Below are 25,098 nucleotides of genomic sequence, written 5' to 3' on the forward strand. Positions count from 1 at the left end.
CTCCCTCAACAAACTTTGGAAGAGTTCATTATAATTGCCACCATCTCTTGGAGCAAAATGAAAATTCCACCCAATAAGGACATGATATAAAAGCTTTTTATCTGAGTCCAACTGACAGCAAGATGCATTTTTTCCCTGTTGTCTTTTGGCAAAGACCATTGAAATTCAGCTCACAGGATTTTTTCAGATTGTGTTATGCCTGTTAATTCTGGTATTTAAACAAGTTCCTCAGTGGATGGCAGCACTTTTGCAAGCAAAGATTTAGCACAATGAAAATCAGGATTATAGTGCTTAATGTTTGATACACCTCACAAGGTTCTGGGACTACTGCATGTAAGTTATGCACATGGTTGAACATTAATACTAATTACAGCAGTGACTCCAGTTATTTACTGCATTATCACAAAATAATGAGGCAGTGTTTCCATGATTTTCTTTGCATAAAAGAGTTTACTGGGTAATAAATATTTCAGCCCCCAACTGCAAAATACCGCACAGGATTTTGCTGTAATTTAGTGAACAGCCATGACATGATTATAATTTTTCAGGAGGGGCATTGGTTTGCACAAACTTTCCTCTGTATTTTTAGCGAATTGCTAAGTAGTGTTCCTGGTTTACAGAAACCTGTATTCACATCCCTAATAGTTTTGCATAATTTCTTACTGTAATGGTATATATTTTGGTAAGCTCCCAATAACAGTAATTGGAGTTCTATAAACATGCATTCAATGGACTCTAATATTTAATTGCCCCTTGAGTGAACACATTTTAGCTCTTTGCTTTATGAAACTATTACAGGGGGGGAGAGAGAGAGAGAGTGAGAGAGAGAGAGAGAGAGAGTGTTTAGCCTTGTATATTCACTGTGGCACTGAGAATGTATTAAAATGCTTTATTCTTGCTTGTTTGGAGAATGCTGCAGATATGAATTTCAGCTTCATAGATTAATTCATACCAAGAGTGTTCGTTTAAAGAATTATATTGCCATATTATTCCTTTTCCCCTTCTCTTTTGCAGCTTTACAAAGGGCTTCAATAAGGGATTACAATCTTAATCTGCTGTTGTGGCTTTGAAGCATGATCCTGAAATTGAAGATGCAGTTCAACAGTGTGGTGCCATAATGCCGATAAAAAAGAGAGATACCAAATTCAGATTAATATGATCACATCTTCCATTTAATCTGTTTCATGTAATATTTAAATAGCTATTTAGAAAACATCAAATGCAGAATAATATATGTTCCCTGATTTACAAATGAGAATGGTGCCAGGAATAAAGCGAGGTTTGCTTTGACCTAATGCCCCTAGTACATGTTACTGAGCAAAAGAACTGAGGAGAGTTTTCAGAGTAGCAGCCGTGTTAGTCTGTATCTGCAAAAAGAACAGGAGTTCTTTTTTTTTTAGGAGAGTTGTGACAGCAGGAAGACTGCAGAGCTCCTCTGTGTGAGTAAACATCACTGCTAGTCACCAGTGCATTGTGTGTGCATGGCAAGAAACATGGACTGATTCTCTGACTGAGGTAAATAAAAAATACATTTTTGGATGTACAAGGGGTCTTGCACTGTGTTTCTCAACACTGGGATCTCTTGTGGTGCTGGGGATGCTGCAACACCCCCTGTCTTGAAGTACTAATAGCAACCTAAATACATGGTGTCTGTCTTCAGCACCTCCCACTATAAAAATTGCTCCAGCACCATTGCTTCTGATTAACTTTTGTTGGGCCACTTGCAGAGTAAGGTACTACTCAACATAAAGGTGGCAGATTTCATACCAGAGTGCACAGAATGGTTCTTATGCAAAAAGGGTTCCAATGAGGAAAGGTCACAGAACCCCCTTCCCCCCCGAATTGGTTCCATACTCCACAGGCATCACAGAGTGAGAAACTAGAGCCAGGTAAAATTTAATTGCAGTATCTCCAAGCGGTGGAAAATTGGAGCTGGCAGTAGCCATTGGAATCACACACTAATTATTTTACTGAACTTCTGTATTTCATGCAATAATGCTAGAAATATAATTTTAGTATGGCAAGCAATGTGCCAAGAGAGATCAGTTTTATGGGACATGTTTTATCCCTTCTACAGTTAGGTACATTAAGAGATGAGAATCTGCCAGGTTGGTTAAGAATGAGGAAATGTGGTGTGTGTGTGTGTGTGTGTGTGTGTGTGTGAGAGAGAGAGAGAGAGAGAGGGAGGGGTTGGTATTAATGTCTTAGTGTCTTAGTCCATTATGGGCTTGAGGTGATCCTGATTTTACATCTGGAGAATTGTCTCCAAACTGAGATACTCCTATCCATAAAGGCCCTGAAATACATATTATAGATTGTCCAATATGTCTGGTAGATCAGAGGTGTTCTGCTCTGCCTGGTGGCAGAATATGGATCATAAATGTGAAGAACAAGAACCTGCTCCTGTTGAAGTCAGTGGTAAGACTCCCTTGGACTTTGAGAGCAAAACAGGGCCACATTTAGGCACCTGTCCTTGCTCATCAGCAATTTTCATTGAGGTTTTAAGAAGTGTACAAGTGAACCTGCCTCTTTCCAATACATTGCTGAAGAGCCAGATGCAGACTATTTCAGGGACTTAGGGGTCAGATGAGTTGTCTTCTGGGGTGTATAAAGACTTTCTTTTTATAAGGAGTTGGGTTTTTAATGGTTTTTAGAGGGATACCTCATCTTTCATGAGCTACAATTACATCTTGAGGCTAATTGTTGTTTAGAATGTATAATAATTGAATTAATTGTAGTTTATCCCTTGTAAACACAAAAGTTGTCTGTACTGAATGTTGAAAATGAAAACCATACACTCACATGGCATCACTGTCTCCAGGATCAGTGACACAGCCAGGGAAATGGTTTATAAAATATATTTATGTATTTAAACCTGAATGTTCCAGACGTTTTTCTCATTATGACTTCCCATTATTTATTCATAATTATTTCCTGTACAGCCAACATCACCCAAATGTCATGATTTCTAAGTACATTATTTTTACTATCTGCATTTGTTCCAGATTTTCCGATTCTTGAAGCTGCAAACCCTGGTCCCTGTGCCCAGCTTTGGTACATGGGCTGTGCATAGGGGAATGCTTGGGGACTAGGAGGGAGTGGAAAACCTGCTTTCCCCAGCTGTAAAGTAGCTCGAAAGTGGCTCTGTGGCCACAACTGCAGCCTCACTGGAGACTCCATTTAAAGGGTTTGGCTCGTGAACACGGGTAATCTCAGATATACCAGCCATACTCCCCTACCGCTAATGTGGAGCAAACCCCCACAGAACAGTGCTCTATGATGCTTAAGGGGCAAGGACTCCCCGTGCAGATTTGCTGCACAGCAGACCTGCACCAGTTCTGGGTCAGAAGCACCAATGAAGAGCATGGCAGGATTTGCCTATGAGTTATATTTGCACTGCTGTAAGCTTATTCACCAGTCAAACATGAGCAGACAGGTTCAGTGGTGATTATCTGAGAAAAAGAGAGTGAGTTTCTGGTTATGTTTTTTTTTAAAAAGCCTACTTTAAATTCAGTACCGATGGACTTCACCAAGTGTGGAAGCTAATGGAGCTGCTGAAGCTAGGCCATAACATTCAAGTACAGTCACTACATAGGGTTTTCCTACTAAAAGAGAGGTGTTTTTGAATGTGGATCAGGCCACCAGCAAAACAGAGATGACAAGGGAATGAGAGCATGGATTGAATTGCAGCAAAAAAGAGCTCTTTAAAATCCTTTGAGCAACACCAAGAAAGGAAAGAGTTTATTCTCAGGCTTCAAAGAACTTTTTTCTCTTTTTCCTTCCTTCAGCATCAGAAACAAAGATCTGGAGACTGAGTGGAGCGGTACCCAAAGGAGCATTGAGAGGTTAAATTTGGCTTTTATATCTGTGACTGCTAGATCAAAAATATTTAAAGTGGGTTTTTTAAAAAGTTTTGACAATAAACTTTGTTTCATTCCAATCAGGATGAGTATAATACATTTGTAGTGAGCCTAACACATAATGGATGAGATTTTCAAAGGTGCCATTGTGTTTTAGACCTACTGTTCTCATTGAAATTAATAGGAGTTGTGCTTCTAAATCCCATTGCGACTTTGAAAATCTCAGCTAATAGGAAAACAGCATCCTAAGTGCTTTGAGGTTAGGAGGTTAGTTGTTTGGTTTTTTTTAATTGTAATTTGTGCTTGACACCCAGTAATACACACAAACCAGTTCAGTTTAATCACATAATTGTTTGTATCTAGTCACTGCACCAGACAGGGATTTTCCATTTCATGCCTCATTCAAAATTTGGATTTCAGAAACTGACGTTACCATATATTACCTGGCTATACCTTTTTTGTTCTTTTTGGAAGGTTTTCTCAGCAGTTGGCTGCATAAAGCAAGGGCCAAATTCTGACTTCAGTTGGTCTTGTGTACATCCAGAATAACTCAAGTGACTTCAATACCATTATACTGAATTTACACCCTATGACAATCTGGCCCCTGGTGTAAATGGTGGTTTGAGGACGTTCTTGTTGTCTCTGAGACTTTAATCCAAAATCCCACAGCACTGAGGCAGCTGCTGGGAAATCTAGGCACAAGGGGAAGGAGTCTCATTTCATTTTAGTATATCACAGAGTCTCCACACAGCCTTGCCATTGCAATTTTAGACATTTAATATTTGTATTCTGCTGACATTTGGTGAAATCCCAGTCTGTTGCTTCAGAAATGATCAGAACTATAGACAGCACAATCTAGTGCTCTGCTTCCTGTTCCTGCACGCCCCCATTTCTAACTTGGCCTTTTGGGACAATGGCCCCTGTCCGTTCAATGAGATGGAGCAAACTTCTACCTCTTGATGGAAAGATCAGTTAGGATGGAACTCATGGGGTTTCTACTCCTCTGGGTATTTTCCTGTGGTGGAATGGAAAATGATTGACTCTCCATGGAGAAGAAAATGTCTGACAGTATTTTTTTGTAAAGGGCTCTCACATATTGGATATATCTAATTTAATTCTAACCTTTTGGAAGAAGGATGTAGGAGTCATTCCGATCAGGTCATGCAGAATGTACATGAAAGCAGACAAGAAGGCAGATCATGAAAAGGTGGAATAATGACGATAATACAGCAGCATGATTATTCAAAAATATAGTGATGCTTAGCAACTGTTAGATAACTGTGAAAATCTCTATAAATGTTTTCATTGTGTATTTAAATAACGTGCAGTAATTAGCAAATTAAATCTAAACCAAATGATTCAGAACTGATTAGCACATAGGATGAGTATTTCAAATTGGTCTTTCTGTATTGTCTATTTCATCTGAGATCCTATTGCCCATTTAACTAGTTTTGTTTGGTCCTTTTGGAGTTATAGTATGTTAGCACTGTGTTAAGTTATTGTTAAAGTATTTGTCAAGGATTACCAAATGTCACAACTACATTATTATGCATAACAGATGGTTTTAATGAACATTTTTATTAACATGAAATTGTGTTATAATTGTCTTAAAACCATTTTTAGCAACTTTGATTTAAATGGTTATTTTAAATTTTTGTGTATCATGTATTTATGTAATCTGCATGTACTAAATAAATGGAGATCCCTGAACATATGGATAACTTTCTGAGAAGACCTTAAAAAGAAATCACTGAAACATCTGGAGGGGGGGGAGATTTGTTTGGATTCCATGACTGGTGGCAATTTTTGGAAAAAAAATTATCCGAACTTCAGTGCTACTTTCTCTTGCAAGCTAATTTTTTCTCCATTAGAAAAAGGTACAGGAGTGGGAACAGATGTTCATGGAGATTTTACCTCTCTCAAGTAGTTGTTCTCGGTTGTACAGATGGACTCTGAATGTGAAGCTACAGACTTTTTGTATGTAAGTTTGAAGCGCAGTTAAATGTATTCTGTGTAATAGCTATGGGCTGGATTGTCCTCGTTCTGCTCTCAGAAGCAGAAAAGAAGTCACATCTTTCTGGCATTGATCCTGCAAAAGTTCCACTCCTGGTTTCCCCTGCATAAATTTTGGGGGCAGTGCTGGGGGTAGAGAAACAAAGCTCATTCCTGGCCGAGTCTACAGATATCAAAGTGAATATGCTTTTAGGAACTGATGTTACTCGTAGCTGCATTAACTCTTATTGGGGTCCTATTTGTCGTTGCTGCCACAGGAGCCTTGCTGATTGGAAGCCTAGCTATCAGTGAGGAAATGGGCTGAGCAACCCTCCACACAGATGTTGCTGTATCTTAGCCAACTGTATCTGAAGAGCTACAGGTGAAATTTGGGGCCCTGGTACATTAGGTTCACTACCCCCTCCCCATGTCACTTTATACAGACATTGCAGACCTATGGGAGAGGGGGCCCTGAGCTTGAGGCCCTGGTACAATTGTCCTCACTTTCCTCCTCTCTCATCAGCACTGACGGGGCCTGCAGGCTGCACCTACTGCACTCGCCACAAAGCCTCTCCCCCTGAGGGAAAACCTACTGGAGACTCTGAGAGCACAATCACAAGCTGCTTCCTGGCCCCTTTATTCCCCATTCTCCAGTGGGATTCTCTATGAGAGGGGATGAGCCAGCCCTTAATTTTCTAGTTTCTATGGGCTTAGTTCATCCTAGAGTAAGTCCTTGGCCATAGGCCCAGGATGAATTTGGCCCTATGGCTTTGATCAGACAGCGGTGATGCTGTACACTGAACAACGAGAAAGGAACTGAACTTGCAGTACTTAAGGCTTCCTTCCTTCCTAGGGGGTCTATGATCATGGTACAGTTCAGAGGGGAAAAAAAATCACCTTCCCTTCCTCTCACTTTTATTCACATGTATTCTTCAGGCCTAATTCCATGCTGACATCTTACAAGTGAGCACTAACTGGGTCACAGACCTCTTCTTTATTTCCTCTTCCGTCTATTAGTTCTTTTCTTACATTTCTTCTGGCAGTTCCTCCTCTCCCTCCCCACTTAGGCAATGGCTTCTATTGAAATTGAAGATGTTCTTGCATCTGCTGCCAATACTCACATTGCCTCTGAGGCTCTTCCTCTTTATTCTCTGGCTTACAGGGAGCTTCTTTCTTTTGCTGCCCTCTCGCATTCCATTTGAGCTACTTTTCCTCCTTGAGTTTTCCTTTCTACCATCCCCCTCCACATGGCTGTTGTTGGCAGCCATCTGATTATATTAAAACCCCGTTAAAGGCCGATGAAAGATGATATAGTGAGTTATATTGTAACATCCATTGTTTAATTTTACAATTAGGTCTTAAGCGATATAAGAATAAATTGTCCTTTTACAAATGAACAGGCCAAGTTCTGCACTGATGTAAACCCCCTTCAACTCGCTGAATTTAATGCAGTTGTACCAGGGTTAAATTAGTTCAGGATTTGACTGTGTGTGAAACCAAATTCCAGCGCTAAGTATTAAACACTTCCATTTTTTTATTACAGTCTTGTTTGCACTGCAACAAACAAGCACACGCACCATGGAAAAGTACCGTGGGCCTGCTTCTGCTCCCACAGAAGTCAATGGAAGTTTTGCCACTGATTTCCCTGGAAGCAGATTGGACCCATTTTTTAAAGAGCCATGCACACCTATGGCACATTAATAAAACAGAACACCTGCACTGTAAACTGTACACTCATAGCAGCGTATTTACCGTACAGTTACATTAGACCAAGAGGTTCCACAGCCAATGGCCATTTGATAGCAAGGCACCTCCCCACCCCCTGGTATATGGAACACTCTTAGGTAATTATTGAGAGCTAGATGGTACCCAGTTACAACACAGGTGTGCAAAGGATGCATGAAGCCTTTGCATCACTTGCATCTCCTCTACAGTGATAAGATACAATGGCTACCTCTCCAAGTTCCCCTGTAGACTCTAGCCACCCCAAAGGGGAGGTAGCACTAGGCATAATCCCCATGCATACTTGTTAACGCTGGAAGATGTGCCTTTCCTAAGTTCCTACTCTCTCTCTCAGGTCGTCTCAGACATTGCTCTGTATGTATGCTATAACTTTGCTTCACAAAATGACTGTGTCAGCACTTCCATGGTGCCTGAAGCCTTAGGGCTGTTTTAGAATGGTGTAATTCTGGAGTAATACAATGGATTTGTATTTACTCTGTATTTACACTGATTTAATTAGGAGCAGAATTTGGCTCTTTGTGAATTCGTATGAGCACAGAAGGATAAATTCTTCAGTGCATGGATCATGCCATATTTGTTCTGAACAGCAGACTTTCTGGGTTCATCTGTGCAGAGCAAAATTGACCTTACCACTCCCCCGTTCCTGTTTCTGCTCTGTTCAAGGCTATTCCCCTTTCACCAGGTCAGAGCAGGGCTGCTCTTAGACCAGCTCTAAGTAATTCCAAGAATCCAAAACTGCAGTCAAATCTAATTAGATTCACCCTTACCCACAAAACCATTTGTAAAATATGTGGTCAAAAGTTGGATTAAGAGCTTGACTCTGGTCTTGCTGGTATTGGTATAAATCTGAGTCAGTGGAATTATACCAGAGTCAAACCAGAACCAGGCCCCTAATTTCTATCTTGTATCTTTGACACAGTATTTTCTACCTCCTAACAAATTACAAACATTCTCACCATGTTAGAAACCAAGGGCTTATTGTACTGCTTTGGAAAAAGCAGAGATCTGCAGTCAAGGAAATGTGAAAAAAATGGCTTAAACCCCCTTATGTTGGTTTTTAGTCTGAGATGTTCATCCACCCTAGCAGACATTTTCCAAGTTCATCTGACTCTCAACTGGACTCTTAGCTGCTCTTGGTTTCAGTATTACTCCATAGTTTTCCATAGCAGCTTATTATTCCTCTTATACTAATCAGATGTTTTTATGAAGTATGTAATTCTCTAAACTTCACAGAGAGGCATGTTGTAGTTCAGCTGGTTGGATGTTCCGAGATGAACTTCAGATTCTAAGATCTAAACTGTATTTTTTTTCCTGCATAGAAATTGGATAATGTGTACTAGCTGAATGCTGGGACAGCTCCTTTCTTGTACCAACAGTAACTAACTCTTGGAACTGTTCCTTGCTCCTAAGTGACTGCAGTTATTTTAGGGCTGATCGTTTGCAACACTCGTTATGGTTTACTAATGAAACCAAATTGGTGACCTTTCTCCTTACCAAAAAAATGATAACACGCAGATGTACAAAAACCCACATTCATGTGCAGTTTTATTGGTGCATTACAACATTACATTTCCTTCACATTAAGAAAGCATGAAATTAAAATACACCAATCCACAAAAATGCTTTCCTTACGCTGACATGTACTGGTAATTATAGCTCCTATGGACCTTTTTGCAAGTTTCATTTTATTACATTTTTCATAATTTTAATTATACCTTAATCAAAGCTTTTACATGGTCTGTTTTATTACTTTCAATTTAATTACATTCATTAAAAATACTTTCTTTGCTGCATTGCAAAGTCCTTTTTACTCATTTATCTTTCAATATAAGTATTTATGGTGCACATTTCATATTCCAGCATTTTCACAGTTGTGTTTCTTCTAAGTGCTGTGTCAGTTTCTCATCCCAAACAACAAGGGGAATATAGCTAACTTGTATCAAAGTTCATTAAAATAGTGGGAATTTTTACAGCACATTTAGGAGGCCCTACTCATTTTTTAAGAATACACCAGATTTATATAAAAATGTGTAAAATGCACTAAACCTCAATAATAAACTTTCAATTTGAGTTTAAGAATTTTTTTAAGATTTGCATACATGCCAGAGGCCAAGTTTTTCCATTAAAAGACAAAACTAATGGAAAAATCATACAGAATTTATAGAAACGATAACTTTGCTAGTTTTTTTCAATCATCCTATATAAAATTATATCCCTGATACAGAATTCTATAGAATGGTGTAAAAACTCTATAGCAAGGAGAGAAATCTTTATTACATTTGCCTAGGTTTCTAGAGTAATGACTGGTCTACCATAACTGGGTTTTGTTGATAAAGCTATACTGGGAAAACCCTCCTAGTGAGGATGCAGTTAAACCGGCACAGCTATGCTTATATTGGTTTAATTTATGTCAGTTTAAGGAACTGGCATAAGCTATAGTGGCATATAAAAACAGTTATGCTGGTATAATTGTATCTACACTAGGGCCTATAGCACCAGTATAGACCAGGCCTAATTTCTATAGAACCCCTATTGGTCTCATCCCTATTACATTTTCTATGGCTTTTCCATAAGGTAATTTCCTATTCATGTATATTTCACAATTTTGTATATGTTTTCATTAAATGAGTTTGGCAGTATTCTTTTGCATGCATATTTTTTTTATTTAGAAAAAGGGTTCATAACTTCTTTTTCTTCTATAAAAATTCAAGTGTTGCCAATCAGGGAATAGCTCTTCTCAAAAAATCTACAAAGTGTACCTTTGACAAAAATAAATGACAAGCCTTTACACTGAGACACACAGCTTTTTTGAATCACAAAACGCCTACAAGGCCAATACATATTCCAACAGGAACACAGTTATAAGGTAGCTATGGCACCGGTCTCCTCCAGTCTAAAGCACCATAATGGATATTGTTGATCAAAGCGGTTATGATCACCTTAACGAGCTGATCTAGCTCAGAAATGTTCAACTGTCAGGATGTGATTTTTAGAACATTTTACCTGCTCTTTTCTAATCCATCTATTAAAGGAAATGCTGGAAGCTGACACTTTGCCATTCAACGGTACATCATTTCACTGGAGTGTGATATGTTTTTAATATGTCATAGTGCATGAATAATGAATGGAAACATGAACCTAAAAAAAATAAACTAACATAGGTTGGTCAGACACATGGTTACCTCCTCTGCACCTCATCGAAAGCCTACTAGATTACTATGAAATGATTCCCATTGACTTAATGGGCTTTGGATCAGGCGGCAAGATGACCCTTACAAACGCTAGGCTTAGGAATATGATGAATTGAAAATGGGGAAATGAGCAAGTGGAATATTTTTCTCAGAATTCAGCCAGGCATATTACAGTGCTGGAAACTGATGGAAGCATTCATACATGTGAAACCAATGCTCATGAACCAAAGTCTAAACATTCCTTAAGATCACAACCAATGCTGGAGTGTCTCATTGGAGACAGTTCTACCAGGACAGCTGTGGCACATTGAGATTCACAGAAAACATGGTGTTTCTTCAACTGCGCAGTTTTAAGATTTTTGCTTGTTTGTTTGTTTTTAAGATTGCAGCTTGTTGTATGTCGTGGGAGTTGCTGCGGTTTCATTCAATTTTGAAAATAATTACTGCCCGAGCTCTCAGAAAAAAATACTAATATTTTACTACCCAGTTTCTAATCCAGCCTATGAACATATGTTATTGCAAGCTGACAATTTCCACAGATTTGGCTCACTCTGCTGTCAGCTTCATCCTCCAAAACCCTTGATGTGAGTAGACTTGGCTCTTTTCAGACTCTTGCTCTTCATACACTTCAGCAACTGTTTAATTACCAGCTCAGAATAACCCTGCCAAAACTTGACAACTAGCACAAAGCATTCACATCATGTGGAAGATTTATTATGTTAGAAGACCACAACATAAACATAAGGAGGTTGCCCCTTACACATCAAATTATATAAAGAAACAGACCAAGGGCTGATTATGGCAGTTGCTGAAAACCTCCTGAAAGTGAGGACCGCACTCAACACCCACTGAAGTCACCGACAGTTGAGGACAATCTACATCCACTGTTTTCAGATTGACTGTATCTTCAAATACCTCTCTTTCAAAACTATTCAGTTAACTAACTTGGATTTGGCATGTTCTCTCTATTGACGCTTGTTTCCTCTCTGGATTTTTTTTTTTTTTTTTGCTCTGGCAACGGACTGAAAACAGACAGCTGGACAAAACAGTATGTACTGAAAACTGAACCTTAAAAGTAAGAGGATGTTACTGTATGAAAAATAATATCTTTAAAAAAAAATCATCGCCCAAATGTACTGTAGGAAACATCATGTTAAGAGACCAGTTTGGAGGAATGTGAGAAGGGCTAGAAGTTCATTGTGCACATTTATTAGTCATACTGGTCCTTCAGTTATTCCCTCTAGAGGCAGGCCGGTAGCATTATCTGCTGTGGGTCTCTCTTCCTTCTTCGTTGAGGTCTGAACTAGGAGGCTGACGTAAGGTTTATGGCAAGCCATGTTACCCAAAGGTGGGTAGTGCTGTCTGTAGCAAATATAAGCGAAAATTAGGCCAATGATTCCTCCGACAAAAGCATCTAGGTAGGAAAAGCAACAAAAAAATCAAGCATGTTAGTGTTGAAATAGCAGCCACTATTGATGGGGCTTGATGGGGGGGATTAAAGTCTGCATCCAAGAGGTGCAGAATGTTTCCCTGGGTGGAAGCACCCTGCATCCTTTAATCTGCTCCTGGATTTATCCTCATGCAGAGCACTCACAAGGGAGACCCACAATAAACTCGATGAATTGCTGCCCAGGAGATGGCACCCTTGTCCAGGGGCAGGTGGGTGGAGTCCCTGTGAGGAAGTCTTTACAAAATATTCCCTTTGTGCAGGGAACATCATGAAGGCCATAGGTGGTGTGAGATGGATGGAATTCTGCATTGCCCCTTTGCATTCCCTACAAGAGTTTTGAGCTGCCAAATCCATCTGGCTTTAAGAGTCCCCCTTTGGCCCCCAGCCTGCTATCTATAACTAAGTACTAACCAATGTATTTGAGGTTTGCACAGAGCCCCTGCATCCAAGAGCCACTCAGCTCCTTGCACTATTGGGCCCTAACAATATTTTGCACCTTTAATATCTTTTAACCATTGTCTTCTAAATCCAGAGTAGATATTCTCAAAGCTGCTAAGCTACATGGATACTCTAGCCACAAAATAGGATTTATAGTGACTACAGTTGCATTTTTATATTTTTTTTTAAAAAATCAGTTAATCTGAAAACTAACACAAGTCTCTGGAAAGACAAACCCTAATTAAACAGTTTGGCTTTTTGGTCTTGTCTTTCTGCTTCTTTCTAACATCACCTCCTGCTCCAAGCCTGCAGTGATGGTTAGTGACAAAAACACTCTGAAGTCCTGCAGACACTGGGATATGACTCACTCACAGCATGCTTTGGTTTAAAGGGAGCATGGTCATCACAGTTTCTGCCTGTAGTTCTCCTCTCCATAGGTGCCATCACTACAACAAACAAGGTAACATACTTCTTTGCAACACAAAGGGATTTGCTTCCTTAGGTTTTTTTGTAGGATGTTATTCTCTGTCTGACCAGGTGGCTTGTTATTCAATTCACAGTCAGTGCAGTAGCAGCCCTGAATTAAGCTGGAAAAAAAAAATCCCTGAAAATACACATTGGCTCCGAAAGGCCCTGTATATTCAAACGTAAACAATAGTGAAAGACACTGACTATTAAATGGCATGAGGAATTTAATTTTGTTCAGGAGCTTTAGCACTGATCAAAAAAGGGTCCAATTACCTTTCTGATTTCTTTTTCACTTTAACAGAAATGACAGTGCAATAAAAAATAGTGACATTATCGTATCTAATTACAAAGAAGAGTAAATCACTAAAATAAATAGCTTTTATATTCCTAACTTTAATTAAAGAGTAATTTAGAAATCAAGCTCTAGTTCTGTCAGTCTGGTGTAGATTAGAGCTGTGGCCACAATGTGGCTTAAGTGGACATAAGTTATGTCACTCAACTTAAGCACCAGTGTAGACATCGCTATGTTGGTGGGAGAGTTTGTCCTGCCAGCGGAGAGTTTGTCCTGCGGGCTTAGAACAGCTATTCTAGAAGGCTGACAGTGGTGCAGTGATTTAGCATATATCCCATTGAAAGTCACCTGAAAATCCCACCTTTGATCTTTATTTCCTGGCTTCAGTCCCATGCCAGGGGTCATGGGTACAAAACAATTAACAATACCCCTGTCACATGGCAGAAGTCACTATCCACTGACTCCAATATGTGCTTTTACACAGGCTTTCAAAGTTGGTTAAATTTAACAAATATTGTTTAGAATAAAATAATTTACTCTGCAGCTATATGAAAGGCTACTTTTGTCAGTTGGTGCCTCATATAAATCACATTAAAGTCAAAGTCCCAGTGAGTGTAAGTGACATTGGATTGGGGCCTTAGTAAGAATCTCAGAATGGCCATCCTGGGTCAGACCAATGGTTGGCTTCAGAGGGAACAGAACAGGGCAATTTCAAGTGATCCATCCCAGTCATCCAGTCCCAGCTTCTGGCAGTTGGAGATTTAGGGAAATCCAGAGCATGGGTTTGCGACCCTGACCATTGATGGACCTACCCTCCATGAACTTATCCAATTCTTTTTGGAAACCAGTTATACTTTTAGCTTTCACAACATCCCCTGGCAAACAGTTCCAAATGTTGACTGTTCATTGTGTGAAGTACCGTACTTCCTTATGTTTGTGTTACGCCTTCTGCCAATTAATTTCATTGGGTGACCCCTGGTTTTTCTGTTATGTGAAGTGGTAAACAACAGTTCCATATGCACTTTCTCCATTCCAGTCATGATTTTATAAACTGCTATCACAGTGATCTCCATTCCCTCTGTCCTAATCGATAGCATCACATTAGAACTCCTGCTAGAAAGTGTCAATATAATGGCAACTCTCATTATATTGATGAAGATGAGAGAACAGCACCCTTCTCATTTAGAGAGGGTACTAGGACTCCCAGAGTATCCAGAGCTGCAGGCACACTGTTAACTATGTAATGTCCTTTCCACTGTGATCAACACAGTTAGCTTCAGCATAATGAACTCCTTTTGACTCAGACTTCTCCTGACAGCATTAGACTTTACAGATCAGACATGATTATTTTTACTTTCTCTCAGGTTCTTCAAACAAGAGCACCTGGGAAACCTTGTGTGTTGGTCCTTTCTGTATCCTTTAAAAAAGAGCTCACCCTTCCTGGAGGCTTTTGAATTATGAAGATTAGTAACTTTTCTTTAGTAACTTTTCTTTGATATGGCATGATTGATAACTCAGGCCTCAATTCTGCCAGCCTTACATGTAGTAAGTAGCACCTTACTCATGAGTATTCTGATGGATTTCGCTGTTACTACTCACATGAGCAAATTGCTATATGTAGTGAGGATGCACAATCATGTGTTCCTACTACTCTATACTGTTCATTACTCCCATCTGTTACATCTCCTTAATTAGAGCTAGATTGTATAAACCTTTACACTGGTGAGCCCAAGTTGACATGTAGAGCCCCACTGAAGTCAAAGAGATTGCTTGTGTGAGTAAATCCTTGTGTGAGTAAATGCTCACCAGTATGACCAAGTGTCTCACAATCTAGCCATTCATACACTCTTTGGGGTAGGGACTGCTTTTATTGTATGTCTGTACAGCATCCACCACAGTGGGACCCTGATCCTGACCGAGGCCTGTGGAAACTACCATAATACAAACTAACCACATGACTACAGTGCATTAGATCTGTGGGTTGCTGATCTTGCCCCATGTAGTCCGCAAAATTAGAATAAGCATTTTCACTCTGGTTTTCCCCAAGAAGAGGCCTGTGTTTAATTTGAGATCCTAGGAAAAAGCCTTGCAAAATGCTATTTTTAATTTATTTACCAACAATAGAAAGGGAACATTGTTCCAGACTCCTTGTTTACCCCTGGTTCTATATATTTCCATTTATCTAGTTAATAAATTCATTGAAATCTTTTCAGATTAGAGAAAGCCATGTGTGAAGTTAGGGTCTTAAAATAGTCAATGTATCTGGGATTCAGTATGGAATATGCCAATCTGTTATAGTTCACCGATGCCAACACAAAGATTATGAACATGATATTTTATATATCAGAACTGAAGGAGGGCTCAGAGAATGCTCATAATATTAATTCTAAGATCCCATTCTATGGCTGTTTAATGTAAGATTACGCTATTTCCTCTTTCACCTACAGTTCACTGAGTCCTGTACAGTATATTGATGGTCTTTGCTCATTCCCCACTGGGCAGTTAAGGCTGTATCACAAAGCCACCAAAAGTAATTTAACACAATTGGCTGCCTCCACTAAGCACAAAAGATAGGGGCTGAGCTACAATGCTAAATTTTACAGAGTGACTTAGTCCCTAGAGAGTGCAGTTTTCTCAGGTAAGAGCTAAGGTCACTTGCAGGATAACATGGCTGCCTGAATAATCCGTGGTTTGTTAGCAGCCAGCAGAGTTTTCAGCATCATCTACTTAAGCTTCAAAGACACACATATGCAGCCGTAATGGACATGATGGTAACCCATTGGGTGTGATCTATTTCCACAACATATAAAACACACCATAATTATCTGCCTCACAGCACACATTTTAGTCCATAAATAATTCTTGCTCTTGGCAGGATAAAACACACTACAAACATGCATAGACCAAGCTAGAGAATAACTACTGAATCTTTTCTCACAGACAGACCCACACAGTTTTAATACTACATTCCACAGCACATCTATCTCTATGCACATGAATTTGCAGAAATAATTAGTCTGCACTTTCAAGTGGTTATCTGATTTTTAAAAAAATTTAATTTCTATATTTTTTCATTGATTTGGAATGGTCCACCATCCTTAATATGTCTTACAAATTGCTATAAAATGACTGTCTACACTTGAAATTGTTGCCATCTTACTGTACTTTCTTGCTTATTTGTAGAGCTGGTCAATGTTGTTTGACCATATTTTTTTTCTGTCAGAAAATGTGGTTTCATCTAAATCAAATTTTTCTGTCGGAAAATGTTGATTTTGACTAGATAGTTAAAATGTTCTAATCAGAAAAAGTACAATGAAAAAATTTGTTTTGAATAGGAAAAACCCACTCTTCCACATTTTGTTTTAAAATTCTTAAATGTGTTGAGGTTGTTTGAGATAAGCATGCAAAGCAAACCATTACTGTTTTTGTTTAAAAAGAGGTAAACAATTGTTTTTAAAGTTTTCAATTTTTAAAATGTCTTTAACAAATACTTTTTCATTTTTTTTTTAATTAAAAGCAGCAAAGAATCCTGTGGCATCTTATAGACTGACAGACATTTTGGAGCATGAGCTTTCGTGGGTGAATACACACTTCGTCCACTTGCATCCGACGAAGTGGGTATTCACCCACGAAAGCTCATGCTTCAAAACGTCTGTTAGTCTATAAGCTGCCACAGGATTCTTTGCTGCTTTTACAGATCCAGACTAACATGGCTACCCCTCTGATACTTTTTTTTAATTATTACTTTGAGATCTGTAGTATCAATGATTGGCAATAATTTTGCAGGTTTAACAAAAAGGTATTTTTAAGAAAAAGCAAAAATGGCAAAATTGAAGTATTTTAAATTGTTGACAGTTAAGTCGCTAAAGTGCAGATTTTTTTTTTCTGAAATAACTTCTTGGGTAATCCCTCTCTGTTAACAAAACACCAGCTTAATTCAGGGCTGCTACTGCACTGACTGTGAATTGAATATCAAGCCACCAGAATGAAGGGCTCTTGCAACACCAAACTTTTTGGTGATTTCTCTGATTGTTTTGTTTTCAAAATGTTTTGTAGTTTTGTTTTTGCCCTCTTTGGGGGTTGCAAAGGGCTCAGAAATGCAAATGTAGTTCCAAAAGAACATCAATTTGTTGCTTCTTTTAAAAAGAGACAACAATCTTGGGTAAGAACACCATCAGAGTTAATGATTTTTTTCCAAGTGTCCAAGCTTAACCACTAGTGCATAAAATGTTCATGGTCTGTGTAAATGTACAGCTTTAACTGTGTAAGTGGCAAAAGAGGGGATTTCTCTCTCACACACACAGACACACACACCCCTTTATCCATCCTGGGCATACAAAGAAGTGATAAGAACTGGTTTGTTCTTCAACATCTTACAAACATATAACAGCAGCAGTTTTAGCTACAAATTAAGTGAGTTCTAAATTCTTAGTGTAGTTAACATCTGGAAAATTTAACTGCAATTTTGGTAACATTTAATCAAATAACATTTGTAAATCCCAGTTTTGGAATAAGACATTTGCAAACCCTACACTATAATCAAGTACCTTTTTCCTTCCTATATGCTTGAGATAAAATAAGGTTTTTCTTAGTAACTGTGATTTTATGAACAAATGTCTGATCCTAGGCGGAATTCGGTCATAAAAAAAAGAGGGATTATATTATGATAATTAGTCTTACAAATTTATTCTAATTGTGAGCTCAACTGTAAAAGATGTGAAAGTTCATAAAATGTCACTATAACCTATAATAGTAAATGTTAATGGGAACAGGTGCAAAAAACCTGATAAAAATAACCCCAGAATTAGTCAAAACAGAAAAGTCTACTGATATAATTCAAGGACTATGACAAAATCATGCTTAGTAAAGACAAAAGATATGTAACTTGATTATAATGAACTGCAATTGGTGTGCTGGACATTAGGTCTAATTGGTGAACAGAATAATGAGGGGATGGGCTATTCCATCCATCACTCTCTTTTTTGGGGGGGGGGAAACCTTAAAGAAAGACTTTTTGGGGAAAAATTAGAAAGCACAGATGAAGCTACTGGAGCGAGCTGCACCATCATGGCTGCCATCCCCATTGTTTCCTGGGACCCCAAGCCTTCTTTGTCCTAATCCTGAGGGGTGTGCTGACCAGACAGGGCCAGAGAGAGGGATTCAGATGGCATTGGTATCCCTACCTGCTTGCACTAAATCCTAAACACCTCTAAGATTAAGCTAAATAGGACTTTAACAACAGCAGCAACACCAGCTCCAGCTCATCTCAGCTAACTTCTTCTCTTTAACCCAAAGGACAGTTATTACTATCTTTAATACTAGGGTGACCAGATGTCCCGTTTTTAAAGGGACAGTCCTGTTTTGGGGGACTTTTTCTTATATAGGCACCTATTACCCCCCACCCCCTGTCCTGTTTTTTCACAGTTGCTATCTGGTCACCCTATTTAATACCATCTAAAAGATTGTCAAACAAGGGTTTTTTCCCCTTCTAATAACTCTCTTTAGCTAAAGGGAAAGTGAAGGGGTGTTGTTAAAATGGAAGCCGTACTTAATACTCTACATTTCAAATGCTTTAACTGTTTTTCCTACTTTTATTTATCTTTAATAAAAGGTTAAAAAAAATTGAATGGTGTGTTTGCCATGGTACTAAGCAGGCTCAGGTTTCTGTATAGCAAAATCTGTTTAAGATTGTTTAATGTTGGATGGTGACTGGCTTATGTTAAGACTTTTGACCCATTTATTCCATGTAAATTAATATGACAGTGGTAAGATCTTCTGACTCTGAGATCTGATTGCAGAATCAGGAAAGCATTGCAAAAAAGAACATGTCATGATACAATAAATTATGAATATTTTAATTAGCAGTTGCAACTTGGTGAACATACACTGGTACAACGTACATTGTACATATTAAATCCACCCAGCTAACGTCTGAGAATTAGTCCATTCTGAAGTAAAATACTGGAATCAAAAATATCTGCCAGAATCTATGGAAAATCAATTTTATTTTTTATTGGACATGATGTGAATATGATATCGTTTCCTTACTAAATTAGGTGATTAATTTGGAAACAGAGGTTCTCATTCCTCTAAAGCCATTATGACCGTAGCCTTTTACCCAAACATCTGTTTTACTAAAAAATGTTAATGGGCTTGAAGACATGAGGCTTTGCAGCAAAGCTTTGAGCTTGGGCAAAAGTTGTCACCATCTGTATTCTATACTATATATATTAAGAGGCCACAATCCACCTAGTAACATTTACAAAAAGGTTCTGTAGTTTTCTGTTCTACAGTAATGGGCCAAAACATGTTTATATGCATTCAATCATATATAAAAACACACAGATATACTGGACCCCTGTCATATTCACACACACTGTCGGAACTAAAATGACGCTTAGAACTAGCTGCCAGTCAAACAAGCTATAACCACTCCATCTCTGGAGCTCTCACTGCAGAAATACAAGGACAATAAAAAGGAAAGGCATCACCATGACTCACCTTGCCAATGATGCTTGTAATCACACATGCGTGACAGGGCAATCATCATGGCACAATACAGAGGCAGAATTGCTGCACAAAGCCTCCAGCTTTTCCCTCGGCCGTTTTCAGTGAAGCAGTGCAACTTTCCAGCTAAGTAGAAGGTCGTAAAGCCAAGGCCTGAAAATGCAACTGCCGAAGAAAAACACAAAATTACAGAATCATGTAATTAACAACTAGAGTAAGAGTGTGATCCTGTGAGGTTTAACAGAGAAGTGAGAAGCCTCTGATATACAGGAGTCAGACTAGATGAGTGGGTGGTCACTTCTGGCCTTAAACTCTATGGGTATGTCTACACTACCCGCCAGATCAGCGGATAGTGATTGATCTATCGGGAATCGATGTATCGCGTCTCATCTAGACACAATACGTCGATCCCTGAACGCGCTCCCCGTCAACTCCGGAACTCCACCAGGGTGAGAGGCAGAAGTGGAGTCAACGGGAGAGCAGCAGCCATCGATCCCACGCCGCGAGGACACGAAGTAAGTCAATCTAAGTTGATCTAAGATACATCGACTTCAGCTACACTATTCTCGTAGCTGAAGTTGTCGATCCTCCTCCCCCCACCCCAGTGTAGACCAGGCCTATGACTTTATAACAGGTATCTTTCCACTGCAAGAAGTTCCTGGTCCTAGTAGGTGCTCAGCAGCACCTTTTAGGTTAGAGGCCACTAGAACCAGAAGGATACAAAAAGCACAGGCCAAGCATCCTGAACCCAGATAAACTCTAATGACCATATGGAGGAGCCACGGGTGCACAATACCTGGTGGGAGGCACCCAGCACTCTTTAGGCTCAGGCCCATATCCACTGTGTAAACCAGGAGCAATCAATTATTTTCTGTCAAGGTCCAAATTTCTTGGTCAAGAAACAGTCAAAGTCCAGACTCCAGAGAAAATAATACAAAAATAATAACAATAATAATAAGTAAATAAAAAGAGTTTGTGGGCTGTTCAAAAGCATCTGGCAGTCCTGACAGAGGCAAAATGTGTGTGTGTGTGCGGGGGAGGCGGTATGTGGGATCATGTGCCCCCCCCCCCCGATTTTCTGCAGTTTGAGAACTCCCTGCTCTGGAGGAGGTGTTGTGGTGGTTTCCTCCCATGTTCAAAGCAAGTCTTAACTTGGTGCATGCTTTTTATCTTCTTTACTTGATGAGCTAAGTGAGATGTGTAATGATAGGTATGGACTAGCAGGGTATGAAACAGAATCTGATCCAGATGTTCACCACCACTCAAATGTAACCACATTTCTTTTTTGAAATAATAATAAAAAAGTAGGTTAACTTTTTTCCCCCATGTCTCTCCTTCTCCCCCTCACCCTCCAATTCCTGTGTGCCTTTGCACCTCCTGGTTCTTTCCATGCCTGCAAAAGGAAAAGCTGAAATATGTTGACAATATATTTCCTTCAATCCATCTGGAAGCACAAAATGTAATAAATTTCACCAGTGAGCCTCCACTTGTGAGATTTGCAGCCCCTAGCAGTTCAGAGAGTTTGGATAAACATCTGAATTTTGTACTGATCTTCTAAACCTAGCCTCTGAACAGTGGAAAAGTACCCTTGTGCAGCAGCAATCGCTTTTTGTAATGTAGGTCTTCAGGTCACCCCTACTCATATTCAGAACTGCTGTGGTTTGAAAGACAATTCCAATGCAGAAAAAAGCAGCAAACACAATTTACATTTTATTCTGGGGAGCAACATATTTTCCCACAGTGAAAACTCCAGCGAGGTGTTGGTTAGCATCTCTTAGGATCACGACCAACACTGAAGGGAAAAACCCAGCAATTTAAATATGTGCATATGTTAATGTCAACTCCTATATTTTATTATTGCAATGAGAATATACAATTCACCTGGTATTCAGAAAAACAGATTTCTGGGTGACTGCCTCAATATTTGCACATTATAAGGGGATGCAGGAACAGTCTTACTTTCCATACATCATGCAATTTAAAAAATGGGAGTTTCTTCCTTAATTTCTTTAATCTAAACCTTTTTATTTTCAGGCATGTAATTTTCACATTCATAGTGCAAGAAACATTGGGTTCTATCAAGATGCTCCAGGGCCATAGATTTTTGCAAAGTCAGTGAGACAAATATTAATCATAGCATAGCAGTACCCAGCAAAATAAAATAAAAAATGCATCACATTGCATTTCAATTAACTTAATTAGCCCCTAAAGACAAAGGACCTAACCAAAGCTTTTTTTAGATAAGATCATTATTAGTTTCAAAAAGGAGAGGGTAAGTACAGAACTGCCTTGATATTTATCATTTGCGTAGGCTGTATCATCTCAGGGGGATTCTCAGGGAACTTAATGACAGGGGGGGTATCAAAATTTGGAGAGTCTTTGGGCAGATCTACACTACAGCCTAAGTCAAATTCTTTATGTCTCTCAGGGGAGTGAAAAAGCCTCCTCCCCATCACCTGAGCGATGCAAGTTCTGCACTTTCCACACTAGCGTTCCGTCAGCAGGAGATGCTCTCTAGCTGACAAAGCTTCCACCTCTCGCAGAGGTGGAGTAATTATGCCAACAGGAGAGAGCTCTCCCATTGGCATAGTGTCTGGACCAGATGTGCTGCAGCTGCGCCGATGTAATGCTGTAGTATAGACTTGCCCCTAGTTTAAAATACATTACAAAGTAAAACAAAGGGAAACAACTCATCAGCTGAGGTTCAAAACCTTCTTAATATGGAATTCCCCCAAAGTTTCTCTTTTGTGAAGAGAAAATGTAATTTTGAAACACTGACAGTGATTCTAATTGGACTGAAATGATATATTGCTGGATTAAATGGGCAATGTGACGCACATAGCATCAGAGACATTTGATGTTCATTTGAACAGCTCAGTCATGGAAGGCCATGTGTATTATAAACGTTCAGGCTGTTGCAATGCATATTACAGCTATGTCAAGAACTGATTTTTAAGTTTGCTGGCAGTTCCAATTTTTTTGAAAATTTATAAAAAACAATTTTCAGAATTTTCAGCGAGTCAAAAAGTTAGAAAAAAATCATTTTGGGTTGAACGAAATGCTTCCTTGAAAATAAAATACTTTGTTTCAATTTTGGGCATTTTAGTTAATAAAAGCAAAGGAAACTTGCTTTTATTAGGGCTAGATTCACAAGGGGACTTAGGCACCATTCCCAAAACCATGATGGTGGTGCACTCCCCTGTCCCCCATTTCCTCACTCACCTGAGATGTAGAAAACCCAGATTCAAATCTCCACACTTTATATGAAAGTGGGCCAGAGAGTGAGAATGATTCTGTAGCTTGGTGTTCCACACACTCACCTGGGTTTCAGTCCCTGCTCCAGTGAATATTTAATTATTTATACAAAGTGGAACGGCTTCAATAGGAGAGATTAAGACCCATCCTAGAATAGTCACTACCCTAGAGGAGAGATCTGAACCCACTTCTCCTATATCCCAGTTGAGTGCACTAGTCTATTTAATATAAACAGAGGGAGAACCCTCCTTCTCCTCAATGCTGTGAACAGCACCCCTTCTGAATCTAGGCTGGGAAATCTAAATGTTTCACTTTGAAAATGTTGAAATGAACAATAGAAGCGATAGATGTGGTATATCTTGACTTTAGTAAAGCTTTTGATACTGTCTCACATGACCTTCTCATAAACAAACTAGGAAAATACAACCTAGATAGAGCTACTATAAGGTGGGTGCATAACTCATTGGAAAACCATTCCCAGAGAGTAGTTATCAGTGATTCATAGTCAAGCTGGAAAGGCATATCAAATGGGTCCCACAGGCATCAGTTCTGGGTCTGGTTCTGTTCAATATCTTCATCAATGATTTAGATAATGGCATAGAGAGTACACTTATAACATCTGTGGATGATACCAACCTGGGAGGGGTTGCTAGCACTGTGGAGGATGGGATTAAAATTCAAACTGCAGAAATGGTCTGGACAAACTGCAGAAATGGTCTGAGGTAAATAGCATGAAATTCAATAAGGACAAATGCCAAATACAGTACAGACCCGTTTACACGCGAATCTGCTTAAAGCGCGGTAGCGCCATGCCTCCCAGTGCTACCTATTTAACATACGAGACTCGTTAACACGCGGTACAGGAACTTGCTATGTAACGCTATAGATTTGCTCACTAACTCACTGACAGAAATTGACAGGAAGTGCAGAGCAGAAACGTGTTGTATGTCTTTACTGATATTGGTAAAGATGTATCACACACGCTTAGTCATTGTCACGCCAGAAAGATATACAATATATAGTAGTTATATAGTAATATATATACTACATTAGGAAATTTTAACCGTAGGCCTAATATAATGGCAGAGGGCAAGCGTCAGCATTCCTACACTGTAGAAGAAAAGCTAGCTGCAATAGATCGAGTAAGTAGTGGAGAAACCCAGGCCAAAGTTTCAAATGATACTAGGATTGCCGAATTTACTCTCCGAGGATGACTAAAAAATTAATCTAAACTGAATGACTTTGTACAAAATATCGATTCTGCCGCGGGGCCTAAGCGAAAACGTATGCACTATTCAGCAGAACCCACAGTAGACAAAGCCACGCGCACGTGGTTTGCTCAGGAAAGGCTGGAAGGAATGCCGCTAAGTGGGTCAATTCTTCAAGCCCAAGTGACAAAATTTGGAAATTTAATGGGGGATGAATCATTCCAAGCCAGCGAGGGGTTTATAAGTCATTTTAAAAAGTGTCATGGCACAGCGCAGGTATCGATTTCTGGAGACAGCCAATCAGCCGATGAATCGGCCGTGAACGTATTTCCCGCCGAGTTAAAATCTGTTTTATAAAATGAAGACTACCATGAAGATCAACTTTATAATTCTGATGAAACAGCTTTATTTGCAAAACTGCCACCTGATAAGACTTTAGCCTTTAATTACGAGACACAGAAAACAGCTGGATTTAAAAAGATAAAAGATTGTGTGACTCTTCTTTTTTGTAGTAATAAAATGGGCAGCCATAAGTTTTCCCCTCTTTTCGTTGGCTGCTTTAATTACCTCAATAGAGCCAAACTGCCAGTAATATACGCTAACAGCAAAAATGCTTGGATGATGAGACATTTTCGATGACTGGTTCCACAACAGCTTTGTTCCAGCTGTTCGTAAGTATCTGTGGTCAAAGAAA

General features: G+C 39.2%; 1 protein-coding gene across 1 annotated transcript in view; it reads right to left on the reverse strand.

Moving 5' to 3' along the window:
- Positions 1-9,405: 9,405 nt before the first annotated feature.
- Positions 9,406-25,098, reverse strand: part of PLPP4 (phospholipid phosphatase 4) — a 104,607-nt gene continuing 88,914 nt past the window's right edge. The window contains exons 6-7 of the mRNA XM_045024844.1: positions 19,936-20,106; positions 9,406-12,200 (exon numbers count right to left, since the gene is read on the reverse strand). Coding sequence (XP_044880779.1) covers positions 12,001-12,200; positions 19,936-20,106 — 371 coding nt within the window. The 3' untranslated portion in view covers positions 9,406-12,000. The remainder of the gene's footprint in view (positions 12,201-19,935; positions 20,107-25,098) is intronic.

The sequence above is a fragment of the Mauremys mutica genome, chromosome 7, assembly GCF_020497125.1.
Source record: "Mauremys mutica isolate MM-2020 ecotype Southern chromosome 7, ASM2049712v1, whole genome shotgun sequence".
NCBI classification, from domain to species: Eukaryota; Metazoa; Chordata; order Testudines; family Geoemydidae; genus Mauremys; species Mauremys mutica.